We start from the raw sequence: 22652 nt of genomic DNA, 5'->3' as shown, positions 1-22652 counted from the left end.
GAAGCAGAGAGTGGAGAGATCCCCAAGACTCTGACTCAAATGTTCACACGCTTCCTGATCTTTCAGATCAAACACAAGGACCAAAAGTACCATCAGAAATGTGACCCTGATCCTCAGCAGACCAGAGAGAGTATCCTGGCACTGGGAAAACTGGCTTTCCAACAGCTGGAGAAAGGAAACCTGATCTTCTATGAGGAAGACCTGAGAGAGTGTGGCATTGATGTCAGAGAAGTGTCAGTGTACTCAGGTGTGTGTACCCAAATCTTCAGAGAGGAGTTTGGGCTTCACCTGGGGAAGGTGTTCAGTTTTGTACATCTGAGTGTTCAGGAGTTTCTGGCTGCTTTATATGCATTTCTCTCTTTCATCAGCAGAAATGTAACAGAACAACAAAACACTGATCTGTCTGATCTTTTAACCAAATCAAACATGTCTGATTTCCTCAGAAGTGCAGTGGACAAGGCCTTACAGAGTGAGAATGGACACCTGGACCTGTTCCTCCGCTTCCTTCTGGGTCTCTCACTGGAGTCCAATCAGACTCTCTTACGAGGCTTAATGCCCCAGACAGGAAGCAGCTCTCACAGCAAACAGGAAACAGTCGAGTTCATCAAGGAGAAGATCAGGGAGAATCCATCTCCAGAGAAATCCATCAATCTGTTCCACTGTCTGAATGAACTGAATGATCATTCTCTAGTGCAGGAAGTACAGCATTACCTGAAAAGTAAAGATGACAATCCTCTCAGGGGAGTCAGACTCTCTCCTGCTCAGTGGTCAGCTCTGGTGTTTGTGTTGCTGAACTCAGACGAGAATCTGGATGAGTTTGATTTGAGTAAATATGACAGATCAGATGAATGTCTTCTGAGGCTGCTGCCAGTGGTCAAAGCATCCAGAAAAGCTGTGTAAGTATTTTAAAATGATTTCATAAATGTATTACTAACTACCTAAATGTAGTATTTATTATTTTAAATTAACACTAATGACGCTGCACTGATTAGGATAATGCTTATCATTAATTACTCTAATCAGTTCACTGTTATTCTGTATGTAAGGAGAATGAGGAGCTTATAGAAGAGAGCATCATTAAATAAATAGCTATTTTTTTTCTCTTTGGTTAAGTGCTTTTTTCTGCTTAACTTTGTACATTTAAATACCAAATCTAATTACTCAGGGAAAAGAAGATTGTTCTAACTTTGAATTTATTCAGCATTCAATGGCATATTAATTTAAAAACACAAAACAATCAAAATAAGGTAAAATGTGAATAAAATATATAGATCTAAGATACATCATAACAGTAATAAAGAGAAAATATTAATTTATTGAGAAAACATGACAGAAAGGTCAGGTTTCAACCCAGTAAACACACGTTGGCTTGAAATGTGATAATACATAATTAGTACATAAATACAGTTAATTTAATTGATAAAAACACAAATATTCCTACACTGTTTTAACTGCAGGTCTGGACTGCATGATATAGCATGAATATTGTATTTTAAAGTGAAAAACTCAATCCTAATAGGGGTAAAAAATAAAACCCCGTCCCTTTTTACATTTCCATGTTTTTACATTAACTTTGTGCTGCTCTGTGTGACATTACATCCTGCTGATGTTTACACACTGCACTGATTTTATGCCTTGATTTTGTGAGTGAACCAGAATCATGAAAATCTGGCTTTAATCTGAGGTTTGTGTTTGTCAGAGGCATCTTGAAGACCAGTTATGTTAAGCTTGGTTGTTCGTCACAACCTTGCGATCACTTTATACAGCCGACAAAATCTACTAGACATTAAACTTCCATCTGCTACCATCAGAGACACTCCGGTCCTCGGACTCAAGTGAGCGGCCAGTCCGACAGGAAGTGCCCGTCGCCGGCGTCGCGAACGTAAACAAAGCCGGGGTAAGCGGGGCGGCCTGCGGGCTAAAGCTAAAGCTCAACCCGCATCGTCCAACGCTACCGAGCATCTTCCCTGCCAATGTGCGGCCTCTGGCTAATAAGATCGATGAAATACGGCTACGGATTACTCAGAAAATATTTCTGAACTGCAACGTTATGGTTTTCACGGAAACGTGGCTAAATAGCAGCAGGCCGACCAACGCGATTGAACTAGAAGCCGCTACATGTTCAGAGCTGCAGAACCGCTGTGGACTCTGGGAAAAGCAAAGGTGGCGCTGTTTGCATCTAAGGAAACAAAACTTGGTGCACCGATGCTGATGATATTAAGTGTCACTGTTGTGCTGATATAGAGCACCTCTTTATCAAGTGCAGAGCTTTTTATCTGCCCCGTGAATTTACATGCACCATAATTGCTGCAGTATATGTACCCCGGATGCTAATGCTAAGATAGCCATGAAAGAACTGGTGCTGTTATTAGCAAGCTGCAAACAACGCATCCGGATGGAGCTTTTATCAGTGCTGGGGATTTTAATCACAATAATTTGAGGACTCCCCAACTTCTATCAAAACGTCTTTTCCGAGTGTGTGTGTGTGTGTGTGTGTGTGAGACAGTGAGAGAGAGATGACACACACATACACACACACACACACACACACACACACAGTACATGCAAAACCTTCTAAGTAAAAGGATAAATTATATTTGTGTATGTTTGTGTTTGAGATGTCAGTGTTCTGATATATCATCATTTCTCTCCCAGGCTGTGTGAGTGTAATCTCACAGGGGAAAGCTGTAGAGCTCTGTCCTCAGTTCTCAGCTCAAACTCCTCCAGTCTGAGAGAACTGGACCTGAGTTACAATTATAAACTGCAGAATTCAGGAGTGAAGCTGCTCTCTGCTGGACTGGAGAATCCACACTGTACACTGGAGACACTGAGGTCAGATCATCACTTTCACATTTTGTTTATTTGATTGTCATTATTATAGTATAAACTTTAATAACAGTAAAATGTAGAGCAACAAGCCTGATGTCTAACAAGATGTTGACAAAAATATTAAACATTTTACTATTTAAACCTTTCAAATATAAATTGTATTTTAAGTATCAGTGATACATTTCACTCTATACTAATGTTGGGATGGTTAATAATCAGATTAAACTACAAAATAAACTCAAATGTTTTATTGGTTTTATTTGCAAATGCATTCTGGGTACAGAAGATCAGTTAGAGCACATGTACGCCCCCTACAGGTGCATTGTGGGCTGTCTTTAGATTAATTTATACACTAGTACAACTGAGAAAAATACTAAATCCTCAAATAGCTTGTTAATTTATGAAAGCAGCGGTCAGGTCCACATGTGCAATGCCTCGTCAAGAGAACTCCCATTTCCATGATTCCCAGCGAGTCGCCATGTCACATGACAACCAAACACCGATCCCTTTACGAAACCACTGGACTTGATCATGCAAATCTGTTCACACTAACACACACTCCTTGAAATAACCCATACTTTCACTCTTTCATTGTGAAGTCTTGGTCCAGCATTGTGTGTGTGCTGTTTGATTGTTGCTTGTTTATCTTGCTGTTTAGACTCTGCTTTGTGTATTGTTTACCCTTTTACACTGTCTAGTTAATGCCTGTGTGCTGATCACCTGACCTCTTCCTTGTTCAGTGTGTGAAGTATTGATTAGCCCTTGGGTTTAGTTCCCCTATTTGTATTTAATAAAAGCCACTTGCACTTGCGTCCATCTGCCTCCATAACACCAGCAATGTTTCACCTCCTGCTTCAGCTCATATCATAGTACTGAAATAGCATTTTATTAAAGTAGTAAATGATCTGAGATTAAATGCTGAAGCAGATGGTGTTTTAGTACTTGTGCTTTTTGTGCTTTTAGATTTTACTGCTGCATTTACACTATAGATCACATAACACTTCTTGAAGAGCTTGAGAATAGTTGATCTTTCTGGGACTGTCTTAAACTGGTTTTCTACATATTTAACTGGAAGACAATAATTTGTTATTCAGGATGAACATCAGATAAGCACGATATTCTCTGTGTTGTAACAGCAATTCTCATGTGGTTAAAGTGCACATTCTCAGAATTTAATAAGTGCTATTTTTATACATTTATGGTTTACCATTATATGTGTGTCCTTTTGTGTTTTGGATGTCAGTGTTCTGATATATCATCATTTCTCTCCCAGGCTGTATCGCTGTAATCTCACAGAGGAAAGCTGTAGAGCTCTGTCCTCAGTTCTCAGCTCAAACTCCTCCAGTCTGAGAGAACTGGACCTGAGTGGCAATAACCTGCAGGATTCAGGAGTGAAGCTGCTCTCTGCTGGACTGGAGAATCCACACTGTATGCTGGAGAAACTGAGGTCAAGGGTTGTTTTATATAAACTTCTGAGAAATGCTCTTAAGAATAGACTTAAGCTTTGACTTAAGTGTAAAAAAAATTCTTAGTAAAAAGTAGGATTTGCTTTTTATAAAGAAGCTAAAAGTAACTTTCAGCAAAGTCTAAGACTGACTCTTAAGTGCTGACTGAGGTGGCATTTAATTGTGAAGTGAAGTGAAGTGACATGCCACCAAGTGTTGTGACCCATACTCGTAATTTGTGCTCTGCATTTAACCCATCCAAGTGCACACACAGTAGTGAACACACACACACCGTGAACACACAACCGGAGCAGTGGGCAGCCTTTTTTTGCTGTGGTGCCCGGGGAGCAGTTGGGGGTTCGGTGCCTTGCTCAAGGGTCTCACCTCAGTCATGGTATTGAGGGTGGAAGAGAGCGCTAGTCATTCACTCCCCCCCACCTACAATCCCTGCTGGACCTGAGACTCGAACCCACGACCTTCGGGTTGCAAGTCCGACTCTCTAACCATAATTGTTGTGAAATAAGTACTGCAGTGATGTCACCCAAAATGGCCACCTTCAACCTCTGAATCAGCCAATAGTGAGCCTGCGAGGGGAAAGTCACAGCAGCATGACGCCATTCAGTAATGATTAAGAAACAATTATTTTAATATATAAATTTATTTTCAAAATTTGCAGAAATATTATGAATAAATACATGCATTTATTTTACACAATTGTGCTCAGTTTTAATAACGAGTTTCGACACATGACAAATGTGATGCTATTTAAGTAATTAATCTGATGAATCACATCATTCTAAATTGCACTCACAGCTTTATATAAAGGAAAGACCAAAGTTGCTTATCTTAAAAAAAAAAAAAAAAAAAAAAGATTCAGAAAGAAAACCTTGACGATCAAGCCTGTATCATTTTATCAACTCGCTGTCGTTATATAATTCCAACACCTTCTTTCTTTGTTGGAAAGTGCGAGGTCTCCGCCTCTCTGCTGCCATGTTGTTCCTCCTAACTAGGAGCACTCTTAAATAATTTAGGAGCTGAGACCTCGTCTTAACACTTAGGAACCTTTATGAATCACACTTATTCTTAAGTCTAGGAATAAGACTAAAATGATGTCATTCTTAGAATTTTGAAACACTTAAGACTAAAATTTTACTCTGAGTGGCTTTATACATATGGGCACAGATCATCACTTTCACACTGTGGATACAGATTTAACACACACACAAAGAGGGACAGAAAATATTAACACAGATTCTTGTAGTTTTGATCTTATGTGGACAAAATTTAGTGTGAAACATTTAGATACAGAACTAAAGACCCCCATCCCACACACACACACACACACACACACACACACACACACACACACGCAGTACACGCAAAACCTTATAAATAAAAGGATAAATTATATTCGTGTATGTTTGTGTTTGAGATGTCAGTGTTCTGATATATCATCATTTCTCTCCCAGGCTGCGTGACTGTAATCTCACAGAGGACAGCTGTAGAGCTCTGTCCTCAGTTCTCAGCTCAAACTCCTCCAGTCTGAGAGAACTGGACCTGAGTTACAATTATAAACTGCAGGATTCAGGAGTGAAGCTGCTCTCTGCTGGACTGGAGAATCCACACTGTACACTGGAGACACTGAGGTCAGATCATCACTTTCACATTTTGTTTATTTGATTGTCATTATTATAGTATAAACCTAATAACAGTAAAATGTAGAGCAACAAGCCTGATGTATAACAGAAGATTGACAAAATATTAAACATTTTACTATTTAAACCTTTTCAAATATAAATTGTATTTTAAGTATCAGTGATACATTTCACTCTATACTAATGTTGGGATGGTTAATAATCAGGTTAAACAACAAAATAAACTCAAATGTTTTATTGGCTTTAATTTGCAAATGCATTCTGGGTACAGAAGATCAATTAGAGCACATGTACGCCCCCTACAGGTGCATTGTGGGTTGTCTTTAGATTAATTTATACACTAGTACATCTTAGAAAAATACGAAATCCTCAAATAGCTTGTTAATTTATGAAACCAGCGGTCAGGTCCACATGTGCAATGCCTCGTCAAGAGAACTCCCATTTCCATGATTCCCAACGAGTCGCCATGTCACATGACAACCAAACACCGATCCCTTTACAAAATCACTAGGCTTGATCATGCAGATCTGTTCGCACTAACACACACTCCTTGAAATAATCCATACTTTCATTCTTTCATTGTGAAGTCTTCGTCCAGCATTGTGTGTGCTGTGTGATTGTTGCTTGTTTATCTTGCTGTTTAGACTCTGCTTTGTGTATTGTTTACCCTTTTACACTGTCTAGTTAATGCCTGTGTGCTGATCACCTGACCTCTTCCTTGTTCAGTGTGTGAAGTATTGATTAGCTCTTGGGTTTAGTTCTCCTATTTGTATTTAATAAAAGCCACTTGCACTTGCGTCCGTCTGCCTCCATAATACCACCATTTACACTATAGATCACATAACACTTCTTGAACAGCTTGAGAATAGTTGGTCTCTCTGGGACTGTCTTAAACTGGTTTTCTACATATTTAACTGGAAGACAATAATTTGTTATTCTAGATGAACATCAGATAAGCACGATATTCTCTGTGTTGTACCACGAGGCTCTGTATTGGCCTAGCTTTTCTATTCTTTATTTTTATATTTTATATTCTTATGTTCCACTTTTATAGACCTAGTAGATGTTGCTGCTAGGTCAGATTATTAAGAAGCATGGAGTCAGTTTGCATAGCTATGCAGATGATACACAGTTATACATATCTGTAACGCCAGATATAACTAATGCTGATGAGCTTGTAACCTGTTTGTTCAGCGTTGTTGGCTAAACTAATCATGATTTTTCAAAACTAAATGAGGACAAGACAGAAATGCTTGAACTGAAGTTAGAAATGTTGGTGTAATTCTGGACTCTGGTTTATCTTTTAAACCACAAATTAATAACATTACTAAAACTGCATTCTATAATTTATGGAATATAGCACGAGTCAGACTTTATGTCCAGGTACAAGACGCCGAGAAATTGATCCATGATTAGTTTTTTCTCACCTTGAATATTGTAATTCTCACAGGACGTCCTACTGCTACAGTAAACAAACTACAACTTGTGCAAAATGCAGTAGTGAGAATATTATAAATGTACTAGAAACCGCGATTTTAGCATCACTCCACTGCCTGACTACTTTCTTTAGCATTGACTATAACATTTTTGTACTAGATTTTAAATCTCTTAATTTTATAGCGCCTTCATACATCTCTGAACGCCTGATAAATCCTGGGACAAATTGTATGTTAATATCATCTAGTGGGTGAAGCAGCTTTTTGTTTTGTGCTGCCTTCTATCTTTGATTTTAAAACCAGCTAAAACATTTTCCCACTTTACCAGCTTTTAACTCACTTTTATTATTTTCTTACTTTCACTAGCATGTTACTTTTACATTATTTTTATGTGATTTTAATTCTTGAAGTCCATTCTATTCTATTCTGTTGTTTACTCCGTTCATAAAAAGTTTATATTTTACATTATTATTTACTTTCTTTTGTGCCTGCTACTATTTATTTCACTTTCATTATGCAACAGTTAATTCCGATCCACTAATTTAATTGGAGAAGCAGCGAACCAAGAGCACTGATATTTAATATAACAGCACAGGTACATTTCACTCCGCTTGTCTGTGTTCACTACATAAAACTCTAATTCTAGCACAGAAACATTCAGAGCAAAGCAGAGCATCAGTGAGAGGAAAGAGCAGACCAGTATCGAGAAGGCAGTCACTGATACTAGTTTGCAAAAGCGATGTGAGAGTAACAGTGTACAGTACACCGTGAGAGACATTCAAGTAGCAGGTGAATGTAACGAGGGCCTTAGTTGGGAAAATAGGTAAATTTGAGAAAACGAGGCCTGGGAATCATATACTGAGAGGGTTGAACTGTACTGCGATGCCAACAACATGGAGGAGAAAAAGAAAGTCTCTACACTTCTCAGTTTAATGGGTGCTAAAACATACAGTCTTGTATGCAGTATAGTTCCCCCTGAGCAAGCAAGATGTTTGACAAAATTGTTGACATTTTTCAAAATCACTTGAGCCCAAAACTGCTAGTAATAGCTGAGAGATTTAGATTCCACAAATGGAACAAGTCAAAGCATGAAAGCATTTCCAAATACACTGCAGAATTGCATAAACTTTCCCAATACTGTGACTTTGGAGATGGACTTTCTGATGCAGTAAGAGTCAGGCTTGTATGTGGCATGCATAATCAAAGCACTCAAAAGAGGCTGCTGTCAGAAAGAGACCTAACCCTTGAATGGGCACTGACCACTTCAATATCAATGGAGACAGCAGGAAAGGATGCGTCAGAGTTACAGATAAAGAGTTTAGAATGTGAAACTCACAAAATGTCTTATTGCAAAAAGCCAGAAATGGTGTCGATGTGGTAAATCATCCCATGATGCCATCAGTCATCCCAAAAGATGTGACAGACAAGGCCACATAGAGAGGGTGTGCAAAACAGACCAAAACACAACCAAAGAGAAAACTCACACAGAGACAAAAGTTCCAAACATAAAGCTAAACAGGTTCACAATGTAACTGTTGTTACAAAATGCTTACCAAATGCTTATAAATCTCATACTGTGGACATGTTAATGACAAAAACGGGTTATATTAGTCACAAGAAAAAACTGAAATTGTGATGAATAATGATGATGAATAGTGAATAACAGAATTATGGACTGCCATCTTTGTTATCTTTTCTATAGAAGTCTACATACACACACATGCCAGTGTAGCATATAGGATTTATTGTTTATTTGTCTCTGTATGCCACAGTTTTAAATTTGGACTCCAACAATTCACATGTGGTTAAAGTGCTAAATTTCTAAAAGGTTAAACATTATATTTGTGTATGTTTGTGTTGGAGATCATTATTATTATTCATCATCATTTATGGTTTACCATGTAGAAATTACATCACTTTCTATACATTTCCCCATTATATTGTGTGTCCTTTTGTGGTTTGGTTGTCAGTGTTCTGACATATCATCATTTCTCTCCCAGGCTGCGTGGGTGTAATCTCACAGAGGAAAGCTGTAGAGCTCTGTCCTCAGTTCTCAGCTCAAACTCCTCCAGTCTGAGAGAACTGGACCTGAGTGAGAATTATAACCTGCAGGATTCAGGAGTGAAGCTGCTCTCTGCTGGACTGGAGAATCCACACTGTACACTGGAGACACTGAGGTCAGATCATCACTTTCACACTGTGGATCCTGCATTTGTGTCATATGGCTGTTTTAGATTAATAAAATGTTGTCTGTCCTGGAGCACAATTTTAATAGAGCAGCAATAACTGCTATAGTTTTCCAGATTCAAAAATAACAAACAGTGAAATAGACGTGTAACAATCTGGATTTACTTCTGGCTTTCATACACACACTTCATGGGCTGTGAAGCATTGTGTGTGTGTGTGTGTAGGTTGATCTATAAGTGTTGATCTCTCTACAGGCTGGTAGGCTGCAGTATTACAGGTGAAGGTTGTGCTGCTCTGGTTTCAGCTCTGAAGTCAAACACCTCATCACACCTGAGAGAACTGAATCTGAACGACAATACACCAGGAAAATCAGGAGTGAAGCTGCTCTCTGATCTACTGAAGGATCCACACTGTAAACTGGATAAACTACAGTGAGTTACTGACTGAAACACACACACACACACACACACACTCACACACACAGTAACAGTAATTTGGTGGTTTAACGTCTCTTTATACACTTCAGAGGAGATTCTGTGTCTTAATGTGTTTGTACAGTAATAAGAAATAAAAACACTGTTCTGCATTTGGGTTCTCTCTTGGAAAAGAATGGGAGAGAGCATTTCCCCTTGATTTTATTCATGAGTGATGAAAAAAGTGTTAGACTGACAAACGGTGATTAGATTAACACCAGTGTTACAGTCACTGTACTGGTCTGTGGGAGTGAAGCAGGAGCTCAGTATGTGGACAAAACTCTCTGCTTACTACGTCTCTATCCTCACCTCTCATCTCTCTGCTTACAATCTACGTCTCTATCCTCACCTCTCATCTCTCTGCTTACAATCTACGTCTCTATCCTCACCTCTCATCTCTCTGCTTACTACGTCTCTATCCTCACCTCTCATCTCTCTGCTTACAATCTACATCTCTATCCTCACCTCTCATCTCTCTGCTAACAATCTACGTCTCTATCCTCACCTCTCATCTCAAGCTGTGAGTAGTGACTGTAGGAATACTCCAGTTGAGGTTGTTCAGGCAGCTGATGAGGGTGCCCTCTGGTGGCTTTATCAGGCAACAGTGTGTTTCTTTCAGAAACAATGATCCAGCCCCCCAATTTTTATATCATCTGTGGTATTTATGGTTTTGTATTTTGTATACCTGAATCTGTCTTTTTGCGTGTTTTGTGTATGAAAAGGTTTTACTGATTATAGTATATTTTAATATGTGTATTTGGGACTCTGCAGCATAAATACTGTACTTTAAGATCACATACACACACACACACACACACACACAGTGTTTACACTGTTTTTTCTTGTGAGGAATCTGATGACTGATTCTGATAAACATATGATCAAATCTGATCGTTCTGCTTTTTCTCTTTCTTTACAGATTTAAGCAGTTTTAAGTCTGATCTGATCTGAGTCTCACACACAGAGGATGATGAGGAGAAACTCTTACAGTACAAAGTGTTTGAAAAACATGATCATTTAGTGATAATCAGATGGTGTACAACATGTCAGCACTTCTGCTTCTCTAGTTGTTTGTAAAAATGCACCAGCTGAGATAAATAAACTTTAACTGTACAGTAATGAATCTTTTCTCATTAACAGCAAATCAGAAACAGTTAATGCACTTATAATGTCATTTAATAGTTTTGTATATACAGTATGTTCATGTTTTTCCATTTACATGTAGCAGAAGGAAACATTTATGTTTAAAACACATTGTAAATATCTTATAGTATCAGTTCAATGCAGTAATTTGGTCATTGCTCAAAGTTATACACTGTTTATACACTGAGTTAAAGTAATTTGTTTCCTACTGAATTTGTTAGAAAATTAAGATTAGAAAAGTTTAATTTAGTTGACTATGTACATAATTATGTTGTAATTTATTAAAAGGTGTGTTTATATATTTTTAATTGTTTTTATTTGTGTGTGTGTGTGTGTTTGCACCTGAGTCTGTATCCATGCTGTAATATAGTGCTGTGTTTGACTTAACTTGAATGGTGAGTGTCATTTTGGCCTGGAAAAAACATGCACTCCTCCATGTTCATCTTTTGTTAGCAATAAGCTAGCCAGCTAACTCTGATGAGTGATGTATATTTACCTCCTCAACACAGCACACTGTATAGTCAGTATTATAGAACATAATAACCCTCAAGGATTATTACAGAGAATCTACAAAGAATGTGTCTTCATTAGCATAATGTTGAATAAATGCCTAAAATATAAAAAAATATTTAAAAATATATATATAAAATACCTGCTAGAGATAGACTTTAAGCTAGCTAGCACAGTGCAGTCAAGTTTCTATGATACTGTGTGTGTTTTTAGACTTGAAATATCAATTAGCATGGTAAGTATTAATTAGCAGGATTTAAACTCATTGCTATGAATAAACCTACAGGCTTTGCTCCAACAAAAACAATGTACAGTGTGAGGCGTCATGGCAACAACAAACACGGTGAACTTATTTCCCACAAAGGTTGTAGGTCATACATCACTAATGACCCATAAATAATCTGCTTTCTTTTAACATTTTACACAATGAACAGTAAATGGCTCTGAGTCCATATAGGAGGCAGAACACGAAGACTTCATTTCTTGATTTTTAATAAGATCTGTAAGAGCATACAGTGTAGAACTGCACAAAAGTACTGCATACAACAGAACTGTGCAAAACACAATACAAGAGATACAATACACTGTAAAAGCTCAAGTGCAGTTAGAAAATTCTGTATGTATATTTTACATACATTTATTTTACTGCATCCTGATTTGAACTGGAAGTTCTGTGTACAAAAGAACAATTTAAAACAGAATATGTGCACACTGTGCATGTTAAAGTAATACATATGTAAATGAAATATATCATTACTGCATTTTAGTACCAGACTATGCAATAATATCACCTACAGCAAACTGGTTTGAACTGCAGAAAAGTGCATGAGAACTCTGATTTACAAAGCTTACTAATTTCACTTCTCCATCTAAAGGTCTTACAGGTTCACTTCAAAATCAAATGCCTTTGCTTTAGATCAAAAGAAATTTGGTTCCTTACAGTACCGTTTAAAATACATTAAAATAAAGGATTAATTAAATGATTTCTGTTCATTTAAATGGACAGATTTCTGAAACATCTTGTGCAAAAGTTCAACCATGTAAAACCAAATTCAACAATTCTAAGAAAAATTCAAGTCTGTCAAACATCTGGTGTGAAAGTTCAACCATGCTGTTCAGCAACTCTGCCAAAAAATTCAAATAATTGTCAGACATCTGTTTCCAACTGCAGTATTGCCAAAAATAATCACTGGCATGAAAATGTTTAAATTACAGCTGCAATCATTTGTTCTTTAGAGACTGCACTCTTGCAGTGCACTCACTTCCAAGGTTCACAAAGATTTTCTGGACGGCTTCAAAGGTGTACCTTAAGTCCTTGGGATACTCTATGTTAAGAGCATAAAGCAGACCAAAGAGGAGAATGAAGGCTTTTATGGAGTCTCCCAGATTGTCCATAACTACTTCCTCTTCCAATACGACTGCCACATTGACCACCGTGGAATTGGATCCTGAGTGAGCAGTGCAGTCATTTCCCACTTCAAGGATTCCCATTTTCATGCCCTTTGTGCACGGCCCCAATGCATCAGTGTCCTATGAAACACAGTAAATAATGGACAACAGTAAACTATTTCATAAAGAAACTGAAACAACTGAACTGGGGTAAACCTTTGTAAGGTGTTTAGTTTAGGTTTGCAGCAGTAGTGCTTGTAAAAGTTCAAATAAAACTCAAAATAAATGACCAGAATGGTGTTTGAAATTGAAGCTGTCTCTCTCATGTACAAGGGAAGACCATGAAGAACAGTAGAGCTCCTGTGTGAAATTACATCCATGGTCTGCCAAGAAACACAGGTTATGGAGTGTCAACAAGTGAGCCATGACACCATTTAGTTTAAAAACATTGCTTTACAGCTACAAAAAAACACACATAGTACAATATAATTCTACAGAGAATGACTGTAAGTAACAGACCTGGGCATCCAGTTTTTCAACAAGTTCTTCCAGTTGACTCTCCCCTACTTGTGTTGCTTTGGCTCTGTACATTTAAGAAAAATCACCCTAACAGCTAATGTGTAGCTTATTAGCTAGCATTACCACAACCAGACTTGTTTCCTTTTAGTAGTGCATCATCTTCAAATGAATGTGTACACAGCTACATTCGCTAACTTGCTAGCTACCACCAAAGTGTTAGTTATTTCACTGCCTACTGAAATTGCCAACTAGCTAGTGAACCGAAACAGATCCCTCGCTAATGATGTCCGTTAGAATGAACAGTCTACAACTCCTAACTTACTGATGGAATTTGGGACAAAAACTAGCGCTCTACCACCAGAGGACTAAGAAGCACTATAAACTGGATGGAGATTGAAAAGCTTCTTTTAAGCGGTAAGTTAATATTATGTGTGTTTTCACCTTTCCTTTAAGCGTAATGTCGGATGACTCCAGACAAGTAAAAATAAAAATCGCGCGGTAACGTCCGTAAGGCCGGAAGTGTCCTTCTGCGCATGCGTGGAAGAGTCATCATGCCCTGTGTTTTGCTCGGCATTTGAACACCACAGAGGTGTGAACTCTACACAGGTCATTTCAATCAATGTTCTGCTGAGAAACTCCAGTTAAACACCTGCACAAAACTCCAGCACCATCTTCTCCTTTTGAGGCTGAAAGCTTTCCTCCACCGGAGCCTCTTCTCTCATCTGAGCTTCTCTGGCCTCGCTCTCGCATGAGAAAGACATGAATAAGAGTTAATACAACACAAACATTCAGCATAACAAACAGCTGCTTAACAATTAAAAAACATATTGCCCTCATCATTTCCTCTTACTTTTTAACACTAATTAAAATGAGGAGATTCAAGTAAAATCAGGTCTTAACTGTGTTCAATCTTTTCTCCACCACATTAGTAACATCTTTCTTCTAACGTCTTTCTGGTCACATGACCTCTAATTACACACAAAACCTGTTTTATCCAAACTAATAGCTTTTTCTCCCGCTTCCCTCAATGTCCTTTTAGCTTCTGTGTCATTTCTGCAAACTTACAAACTCGTAGTAGGAGATTAATCTTCAGCTTCCTCTGAACACAGTGCAGTGTGTGTGTGTGTGTGTGTGTGTGTGTGTGAGAGAGAGAGAAATGTTCTGGTACAGAAGCAGAAACACCTCTATGGCATCAAAATGCTTCATTGTGTGACTTCACTCCGTGACATCGTTCCCCACAGACACAAGTGTTCCTGATAATATACACTAACACTGTTCCACTGCTGCTAATGCTTTCCCTTCTTTTACACTTTTATAACACACTTAAAGAAGAAGAAAAAAGAATAAAAGAATAAAATATCACAGCTCCTGTTTGCTGCATTCTTAAGCTTTCTTTTCTTTTCACTCTAAATGTTCTGTGTTGAAGATATTTAGCACTGAAACGGGATGATAAACGAACTAATGCATAAAAACATGCCAAAAAAACCCATAAAATCCTCCAGTTAAAGTGTTTCACCCTAAGAAACCATCATCACACGCTCATAGTGAGTGTTTATGACTTTAGTGTGTGAATTGTTTTGGTTAAATTTAGTCCTCTTATGGAATGGATTTTAAACATCTACAGCAATCAGTTTGAAATTCTGCACTAGTGTGATTTTTTATGAGGAAGATGTGTACTGTTAATTGGTGTTCATTGATTAGAATATGTTCAATAAGTTTTAAAAAGTTAATAATCTGATATTACGGTCCTACCAAGAACCAAGAGTTTAAAAACATACGCTGTGTTTATAAAACTTCTGAGGTTTACACTTGGGAATAACTTTCCAGTTGAACCAGATGAATATACTTTATTAATGACTGATGATGTGACTTTCACTGGACGTTTTTTCACGTGGTTTCACGCGATTCGTCACGTGTGATCACGCGGCACCCTGCAGTCTCGCTTCTTAGAGTTTAAATTCATTTGTTGTGCTTCACACAACATCCACCAGGTGGCGCCTGGAACAACACACTGCAGCTCAACACACAGCACACTGACAACAATGCAATGTGTGTTCGCTTAGATTTAAGAGAAAATATGAGGTATGGTTTACATAAAAATATTACATTTCTCATCATAACGGGATTTCACTGCTTATGCTAAAGCTAATTTAAACCAGTTTCTGATTACAAGACTGAATTATATAAAGTCCAGAGGTGGACAGTAACGAAGTACACAGCAAAATATCCAGTGTTGTTTAGTGTTGTTTTTATGGTGTTAAATTTTCAGAGTTAAAAAGTGTTGATTCTGGTGTTGATTTGAAAGGCATCAGCACTTGCAGTGAAAGTCAGTGGTGGGGTTAATGGAATTACAGCGAGGTGACGTGATTGACACTAGTGAGGAGTTGATCCAATTTCCGGTCCTTGCCCCTGATTTCCTCTTTGTGTAATGGCGGATGACCACGAGGAGAGGACGGCGTTCAAACAGGTGTGATCTTTTTAATAGCTTATACCAATTTTATATGTCTACGTTTTAAACATTTAGACTATAAGCTTCTCAACACTGCTCTTGTGCTTTAGACAACGCGGCAGACCATCGGAGCCACAACAAGGACAGCTAATGTTAGCAAACTGAGCTAATGTCCAATAACTCGACATCCATATTCCTCAGTTCCTGAGGCTTAAGTTATTTGCGCCGACATGTTGTAACAATTAAATGCATTTTCTGTCGAGTATTTCAGTACAACTGACACCGTGCATTAGCGTTAAATAGCCTGTTCATGCATGTTAACACGGGACTTTATTCAGACTGATCGCACAGATAAATGATCAGATTATCAAGCAAGAACTGGTTTGCTGAACTTCTGTGTTGTGGCCAGGTGCATATTGAACTTCATCCTAGCTCATGGCATGGTGCCTCAACGCGCGTTTCATCTGCAGTCATCTATGTAAAAGTAAATAGGAATTATTTTGCTGCTTTAATATTGGTGGGATGACTGATGGCTCTGATGGCAGCGGCTCGCTGGGTTTTATTTCATATTAACCATGTTATTGTTTTCATTTTGTTCTGCACCGACAGCTTGAGTCATGGTGAAGGTACGATATCAAGGTGTGAAGGAAACATTCTGAAATATTCAGGTTTTGCTTTATAGAATTTATTAATTATACTTATTATAATAGATGTTTATAATAAGGTCTCATTTGTTAGTATTACTTAACTTATAGAATGTGGATTATATGTTTTGGAGAGGCAAGAAAAATAAGTTTGAAAGAATAAAGGTGCGTTCACACCATGTCCCAGTTATCGTAACAATGACATTCTGACTTGTAGACAGTGTCCATGTCCTCGCAGAAGTCATAGCTGTTCATAAATATAACTTTTGATTTTAGTAATGTTAAAAATTAAGGTGCTTATAGTTAAATGCTATTGAATTAAACCAATATTTGACTCTTCTTAAGTAAATCATAATGAAATCTAATTGTAGTCGAAAGTGTTTGGACAGTAAGTTTTATGTTTTTAAAGAAGTCTCTTCTGCTCATTATGTCTGCATTTATTTGATCCAAAGTAAAGCAAAAACAGTAAAACTTTTGAAATATTTTTACTATTTAAAATAACTGTTAAAAAACATTAAAAATCTTACTGTTCAAAACCTTTTGACTGGTAGTAGATAGATAGTAACACTATCGTAATACTTTAGTTATCATAAATTGTATTATTTATACAATTATATTTGTTATTGTTGAAATTATTCTTCAGTTAAAGGCAAATTTGGGCTTGCAAGAACTGCAGCTCGTCAAGTCTCTTCAAGTTCACAGACACCACGGAGGAGGAGGAGGAGGAGGAGGAGGAGATCTTCCATGAACTGATTGAAGGCAGTCCACAATTATGCCTAACTGTAAGATGTTCAGAAGAAAATGTTTTTGCTGGCTTGTCTGACGGTAAGTATATAATAACACTGAAGACATTCTTTCGAGGGCGCTATTGTATCTATAGGTACAAAAGAATGCATTTGGGTTGGAAACACATTTACATTTATCTGACACTTTATTATGAGGGAATATTACTAGTGCTAGTAATGCAAACATTGTCTAACATAAAACAGGTTAGAAAAGGAAGGAATACAAGTAGTAATAAAAATGTACAACCGATTTTTTTTCAACATTATGTGCAGGTAAGTGCTGAAGAAAAAAAATGTTTATTTGGCTGTTTCCTGAATATTTGTTTGGGTTAGGATTAAACCAGGGATTTGAAGTTCCTGAAATATTTAGTGACAAACCGGTGAACAAAAGGATCTGGTGGTTATCGCTGTCAAAACTTCAGCTAGATCTAGCAGAAAGACAGCTGACAATCTAGCACAGGGTTTCATCGAGATAATGACAAATTTCAGTGGTTCTCAAACTTTTAAGCCAACGACCCCTAAAGTAGCACTGAAGAACTTGCAGCCCCCACTACCACAGAATACACAAACAATAAACAAAACAAACCGTCCTGTTCAACATTTTAACTATCATGTAACTAACGTTTTTAGACCTACGAATTACAAATTTATCCATTTCTGCTATTGTGGTTTTCATCTGCAGTTGCGCACTGTATTGCTAACTAGTGAGCCAGTTGCCGCGAGATGCAAGTAAATACTTGCATTTTTCAAACCGTCTTGTGATCCATTGAAATTATTCCGAGACCCCGGGAGGGATCTTGTCCCCAAGTTTGAGAACCGCTGCACTAGTACACAAAGTTTTGTAGTAGTTTAATAGTAGGTTTACTATTAAATTTTGAATTAATGCTTTTACAGGAACATGAAAATGTTCTGCTTTTCTCTTTCAAGAGTTTTCACCTGCAAGATCTTCAACCCCCAGCACAAGCACTGATGCTCTTTCACTCCCTTCTACTGACTGTGAAGAGACTGAGAGAGCAGTCCAGAATCAAGCAGCAAGGGCCAGCAACAGTTTTGGCATAGATGCTGAAAAGGCAAGATGAGTATGTATGCATGTTATTTGATATGGTTAATTTGTCCATATAATAATTTTACCATTTTACTAGACTGTTTCCACCTGTATTGTGTTCATGTATCATTAGATTGTCCAAGATGCCCTGGAGGTGGTGGTGGTGGTGGTGAAGATGCGCTTGAAGAATACCATACAACTAAAACTTTAAAGCACAGCACCAGACGTCAGCTTGTTAATATTGTTGTCAGTCACATGACAGAGATTCATGGGTAAGACTTCAGTGCACAGATTCAGGAAATACACAGCTGTGTATCAACTTGTGTAGAAAACAAGGTTTTTAACTTCAGCATAAACCATATCTTCTTACTCTGTAGGAGGATCCCTACATGCAAACAGCGGGAGACTTATGCCTTGGGCATTGTTTCTCTCTTTCCTAGCCTGAGAGACCCTTTTTCCACAAAAGGCTATGTAAGAATCATTTGTCTTGATGTACTCATATAACACAATCTTGTTAGACATAATATATTTATCTATAAAATGTAACTTACTGACTGTTCAGATTTAACCTAAATCTATTTTCTTGTCTTTTTGACAGGAACATTTCTACGATCCAGAAAAGGGAACAGGGTACGTCTGCTGGCGCCTAAAAACTTTGTTGAGAAAGAACCCAAAACGAGCTCGCTTAGAGATGTCTGAAAGTGGAGGACCAAGTCGGTGAAGAATGACGGACGTTGGGCAGCAGCTTGAAGGAGATGCATGCAGGGAGGCAATTTCCTTCCTTGTCCACGCAGCTGATGAAGCTGAAGTTATGCAGAAGATGAAGCAAACTTTTAAGCATAGACAAGAACTGGTACACAATCCTGAAAGATCAGCTGATGTCCTCAATATATTTCCAAGATTTCTGGATGTGAGAGGATTGGTAAATATAACATTTATGATCCTTTTCAGAAAATGACTTAAGTCTGTGTTTTAGACATGTTTTTTGACGTTTGCTACTTAATATAAGGCCACACTTGACATGCTTGCTACCTAGTCTTATTCCATTCATAAATTTCTCTCTCGCTCACACATACCTTTCATAGGGATAGTAATTGGATTTAGTTGACAATGGTTGACTCATTTGCATATAATTTATTAGTCTATCCAACAACATGCACACACTATCCATTTTGGAGGTAAAGATTGGTATATAGTCCTAAGTAACATCTTATTCATTTTGTAATGTGCTTTGTCATTAGATAAATCAGGACTTTTCGCTGCTGTTCAATTCTGAAACATCCAACAAGTTGCTTGAGAGGTGGGAGACTGCATTTAAGCAGAAGATAATCAATGAAGCCCAATCTCTTACTTCAACAGCAGAAATTCAGAGTCTTATCAGTGCAGCAGAGGGACAAGGATCTGAAAATGGTTGGCCTGATTTGAGAGGATGTCTTTCACATTTTCTCTGGTTTCTCGCTATTTTAAATGCTAAATGTTTGTTTTCTTTTTTTTATTCCAAATTCCGAGATTGAGAGAGTGACATGTCATCTGTTCTTCTCCTGTTGCATCTCCTGCCTCCTCCCCCAGGGAAGAAGAAGACTAAGATCTGCTCGACAGAGGCTGTTGAGAGACTTGTGAATTTCCATAAGGTAACACCCACAATACTGATGTGAAGTCATATTTAAGTTATGATTTTTGTTATGAATACTATAATATGGTGGTTTTCATTCCTGGTCCTTGGGATCCACTGCTCTGCACATTTGATTTGTCTCTTAACTGACACATTTCAGTTCATGGTGCTCTCGCCTAATGAGGTGAAGATTATAATTAGTTTTGCTAAGTACTGGAGGATCCCTAAGACTAGGATTGAAAAACACTGCCATAATCTGACCCTGTCTAAATTTTACCTTTTGGACTCTCAATTGATTGCACATGCATTATATTGACCTTGGTGCTCTTTCCTTGTGCAGTTCTTCATTTGTGTTCTAATAAAGTAAGTTGCTCACAAATCCTGGATTGGCTGAGGGTGTATCAGTTTTTTTTTTTTTTTGATTTATTTATTTTTTAATTATTTTTTGTATGTGCACTTGTGTGCACAGTTTAACAGTCCCAGGTTTAATGTGTTCATGTTTTGTAATTGTAATTAGTTTTTCTTCTGTTTAAGTTTTGTGCTTGCTCACTTTCAGTCCTGCACCAGTATTGAAGGCCTTATCAGTGGGAGGGAGAGTCACCAGCCATACCTACTGGCATCTGGAAGACTCAAGAGCAAGATTGACAAATTCTATGTGGTTGTGGACAAGCACCTCATCCCTTGTGCAGTCGATGAGCTCTTCAAAGTTCACTATGTGTTCAACCTGTCATATGAGGGAGCCCTTGTCAATGTCTTCACCTTCCTGCAGACCACAATCTACAACATTGATATTGGTCTTACCAGTGAGTCTCCCCGCGTCAAGGAATTGCGTGCAAAACTGTTAAACTAGTTTAATGTTGAAGTGTTTCCGCTGTCAAACTTTGCACACAAACAGCCACTCTTTGATCTCTCATTTAAGACTCGCACACAGTTTCTATCCTTTGTTGAATTTCAAGTTATGTGCACAGACTGGCTGTAGTCGGCAGTATTATACATATTCTGGGTTTCGAAAGCATTTGAACAGTGCTCATGTTACTGAATCCAGTCCAGTTCTTGATTTGCCATCTGGTGAAGTGTTAACTCCCAGTGTTAATCAGTCAGGTTCTTTGTTTGTTGGAGAAAGTGATCCCCGAGTTGCTCTCGTTGAAAATGTGAGCCTCTCTAGAGGAGAGGTGGCAGATATATGTGCCTCAATAGTGGCCAAATTACAGAGCAGTGGAGTAGCCAGTAACTTGGTGTCATCGGTCATTTCGGAGCTTGAGGACCTTATCACAGAAATTCATAACCAAATTCGCCAAAATGTGATGTCTGTCATTCCTCTTGATAACCCAGTCAGATCAGCAGCTGAAGATAGTTTAGGTCATTTTGAGAGTCCCTTTTCTATGTTTAACAGTGAAACAAAAAGAAATGATTATTTTGTTAACAAATGGGCTGTAGTTGAGCCTGTCGAAATTATTCTTGGCATGAGATACGACACTAGGAGAAACAAACAAACAGGATGTTATGATCAGGTACCAGTTCTACAGGCCTTTTGATCTGCAGAGTTCATATGGGTCAGATGACGGTGAATACATTGTACCCTCGTTTGTGATGGTTTAATTTTTCTTAAATAAAAGTTAAAACTGATATGTGTACATGTTGACTGTTATTTAAGTGCACACATTTTAATAAATCAGAATGCAGGTTTTTCACATAAAAATGGTCTATATGAACACATATTAGGGTTAAAAATAACACCATTTGGTGTTAAGCTATTGACACAGTGTCAATTTAACACAGACTTGGTGTAAATGGAGCCTGTGGGGGGTGGAGAGAAACACTTACAGTGTTAATGGTAAACACTTACAGTGCTTTTTTTTAACTCTATGCAAGTGTAAAAAAAAAAAAAAAGTAACACAAAGTGTGCTTTTAACTCTGTTTATTTAGTGTGGCCCTATATAAACACTGAAAAAGTGCTGAATTTCACACTGAGTGTGAATTTAACACTTTAAAATTTGCTGTGTACCGTGTCTATAAACTTGATCGATTTTGCCCATTATTTAAAAGTAAAAGCGTAAATATAAAAACATCTACCCTGGATACTCATAAATACTGTGAACTGTTGTGTGTTGGTTTTGTTATTTATTTAAATTTCATTTTGTATAAAAGTTAAGTTGCTTTGGTTGTGTAGGAGCTCGCGGGCGGAGGGGCCAAGATTTAAAATTTAAGAGGAACTTTTAAGAAATGTCCCTTCTGAATGTCTTGAACTTTAACAACAACAATGGGAGGATCTGAAAAGAGAAAAGGTGCAGTGAAGTCGGGGAAAGCAGTGTCGGATGTGCAGAGCAGCTCGGCTAGTAAAGTTGACGGTAATTTACGAGCAGTGGAATCTCGTGATAATCCTCCTTCAGGCTTTGTACTGAAAGATCATCTGCATGATTATTACGATCAAAATGATGACTCTGAGATGCTGCTGGTGGAGGAGATAATTACACCGTCTCCCGATACTCCCTGTGATTCTCCGGCCTTTAACCTTAGGAGAACAGATCAGG

At 37.9% G+C, this 22652-nt stretch overlaps 2 protein-coding genes across 3 annotated transcripts in view; both read left to right on the top strand.

Moving 5' to 3' along the window:
* LOC117597395 (uncharacterized) overlaps positions 1–11144 on the top strand; it is a 273283-nt gene extending 262139 nt beyond the window's left edge. Inside the window, exons 41-46 of the mRNA XM_053235527.1 lie at positions 2656–2832; positions 4103–4276; positions 5744–5920; positions 9366–9542; positions 9807–9983; positions 10945–11144. Coding sequence (XP_053091502.1) covers positions 2656–2832; positions 4103–4276; positions 5744–5920; positions 9366–9542; positions 9807–9983; positions 10945–10960 — 898 coding nt within the window. The 3' untranslated portion in view covers positions 10961–11144. The remainder of the gene's footprint in view (positions 1–2655; positions 2833–4102; positions 4277–5743; positions 5921–9365; positions 9543–9806; positions 9984–10944) is intronic.
* A 4352-nt stretch (positions 11145–15496) lies between these two features.
* Positions 15497–21747, top strand: LOC117598342 (uncharacterized). Of its 2 annotated transcripts, none has more exons than XM_053235585.1 (10): positions 15497–15668; positions 15892–16053; positions 17323–17504; positions 18392–18543; positions 18643–18781; positions 18887–18980; positions 19108–19431; positions 19751–19919; positions 20079–20140; positions 20678–21747. In XM_053235585.1, the coding sequence occupies exons 7-10, from the start codon at positions 19234–19236 to the stop codon at positions 20969–20971; spliced, it is 723 nt and encodes a 240-aa protein (XP_053091560.1). In that variant the 5' UTR covers positions 15497–15668; positions 15892–16053; positions 17323–17504; positions 18392–18543; positions 18643–18781; positions 18887–18980; positions 19108–19233; the 3' UTR covers positions 20972–21747. The 2 variants fall into 2 exon arrangements, with proteins under 2 accessions (XP_053091560.1, XP_053091567.1); XM_053235592.1 differs by having other exon boundaries at positions 15856–16053.
* The last annotated feature ends 905 nt before the right edge of the window (positions 21748–22652 follow it).

Source organism: Pangasianodon hypophthalmus, chromosome 1 (assembly GCF_027358585.1).
Source record: "Pangasianodon hypophthalmus isolate fPanHyp1 chromosome 1, fPanHyp1.pri, whole genome shotgun sequence".
Taxonomy (NCBI): Eukaryota; Metazoa; Chordata; class Actinopteri; order Siluriformes; family Pangasiidae; genus Pangasianodon; species Pangasianodon hypophthalmus.
The sequence above is the reverse complement of the archived record's forward strand: the minus strand, read 5'-3'. Positions and strand labels throughout refer to the sequence as shown.

Excerpts from the sequence above, each read along its gene's own strand:
- LOC117598342 (XM_053235585.1), top strand. The coding sequence starts at position 19,234 with ATGACGGACGTTGGGCAGCAGCTTGAAGGAGATGCATGCAGGGAGGCA. Across the intron at positions 19,920-20,078 it reads GGGACAAGGATCTGAAAATG|GGAAGAAGAAGACTAAGATC; the intron begins GTTGGCCTGATT and ends CTCCTCCCCCAG. Across the intron at positions 20,141-20,677 it reads GACTTGTGAATTTCCATAAG|TCCTGCACCAGTATTGAAGG; the intron begins GTAACACCCACA and ends GCTCACTTTCAG.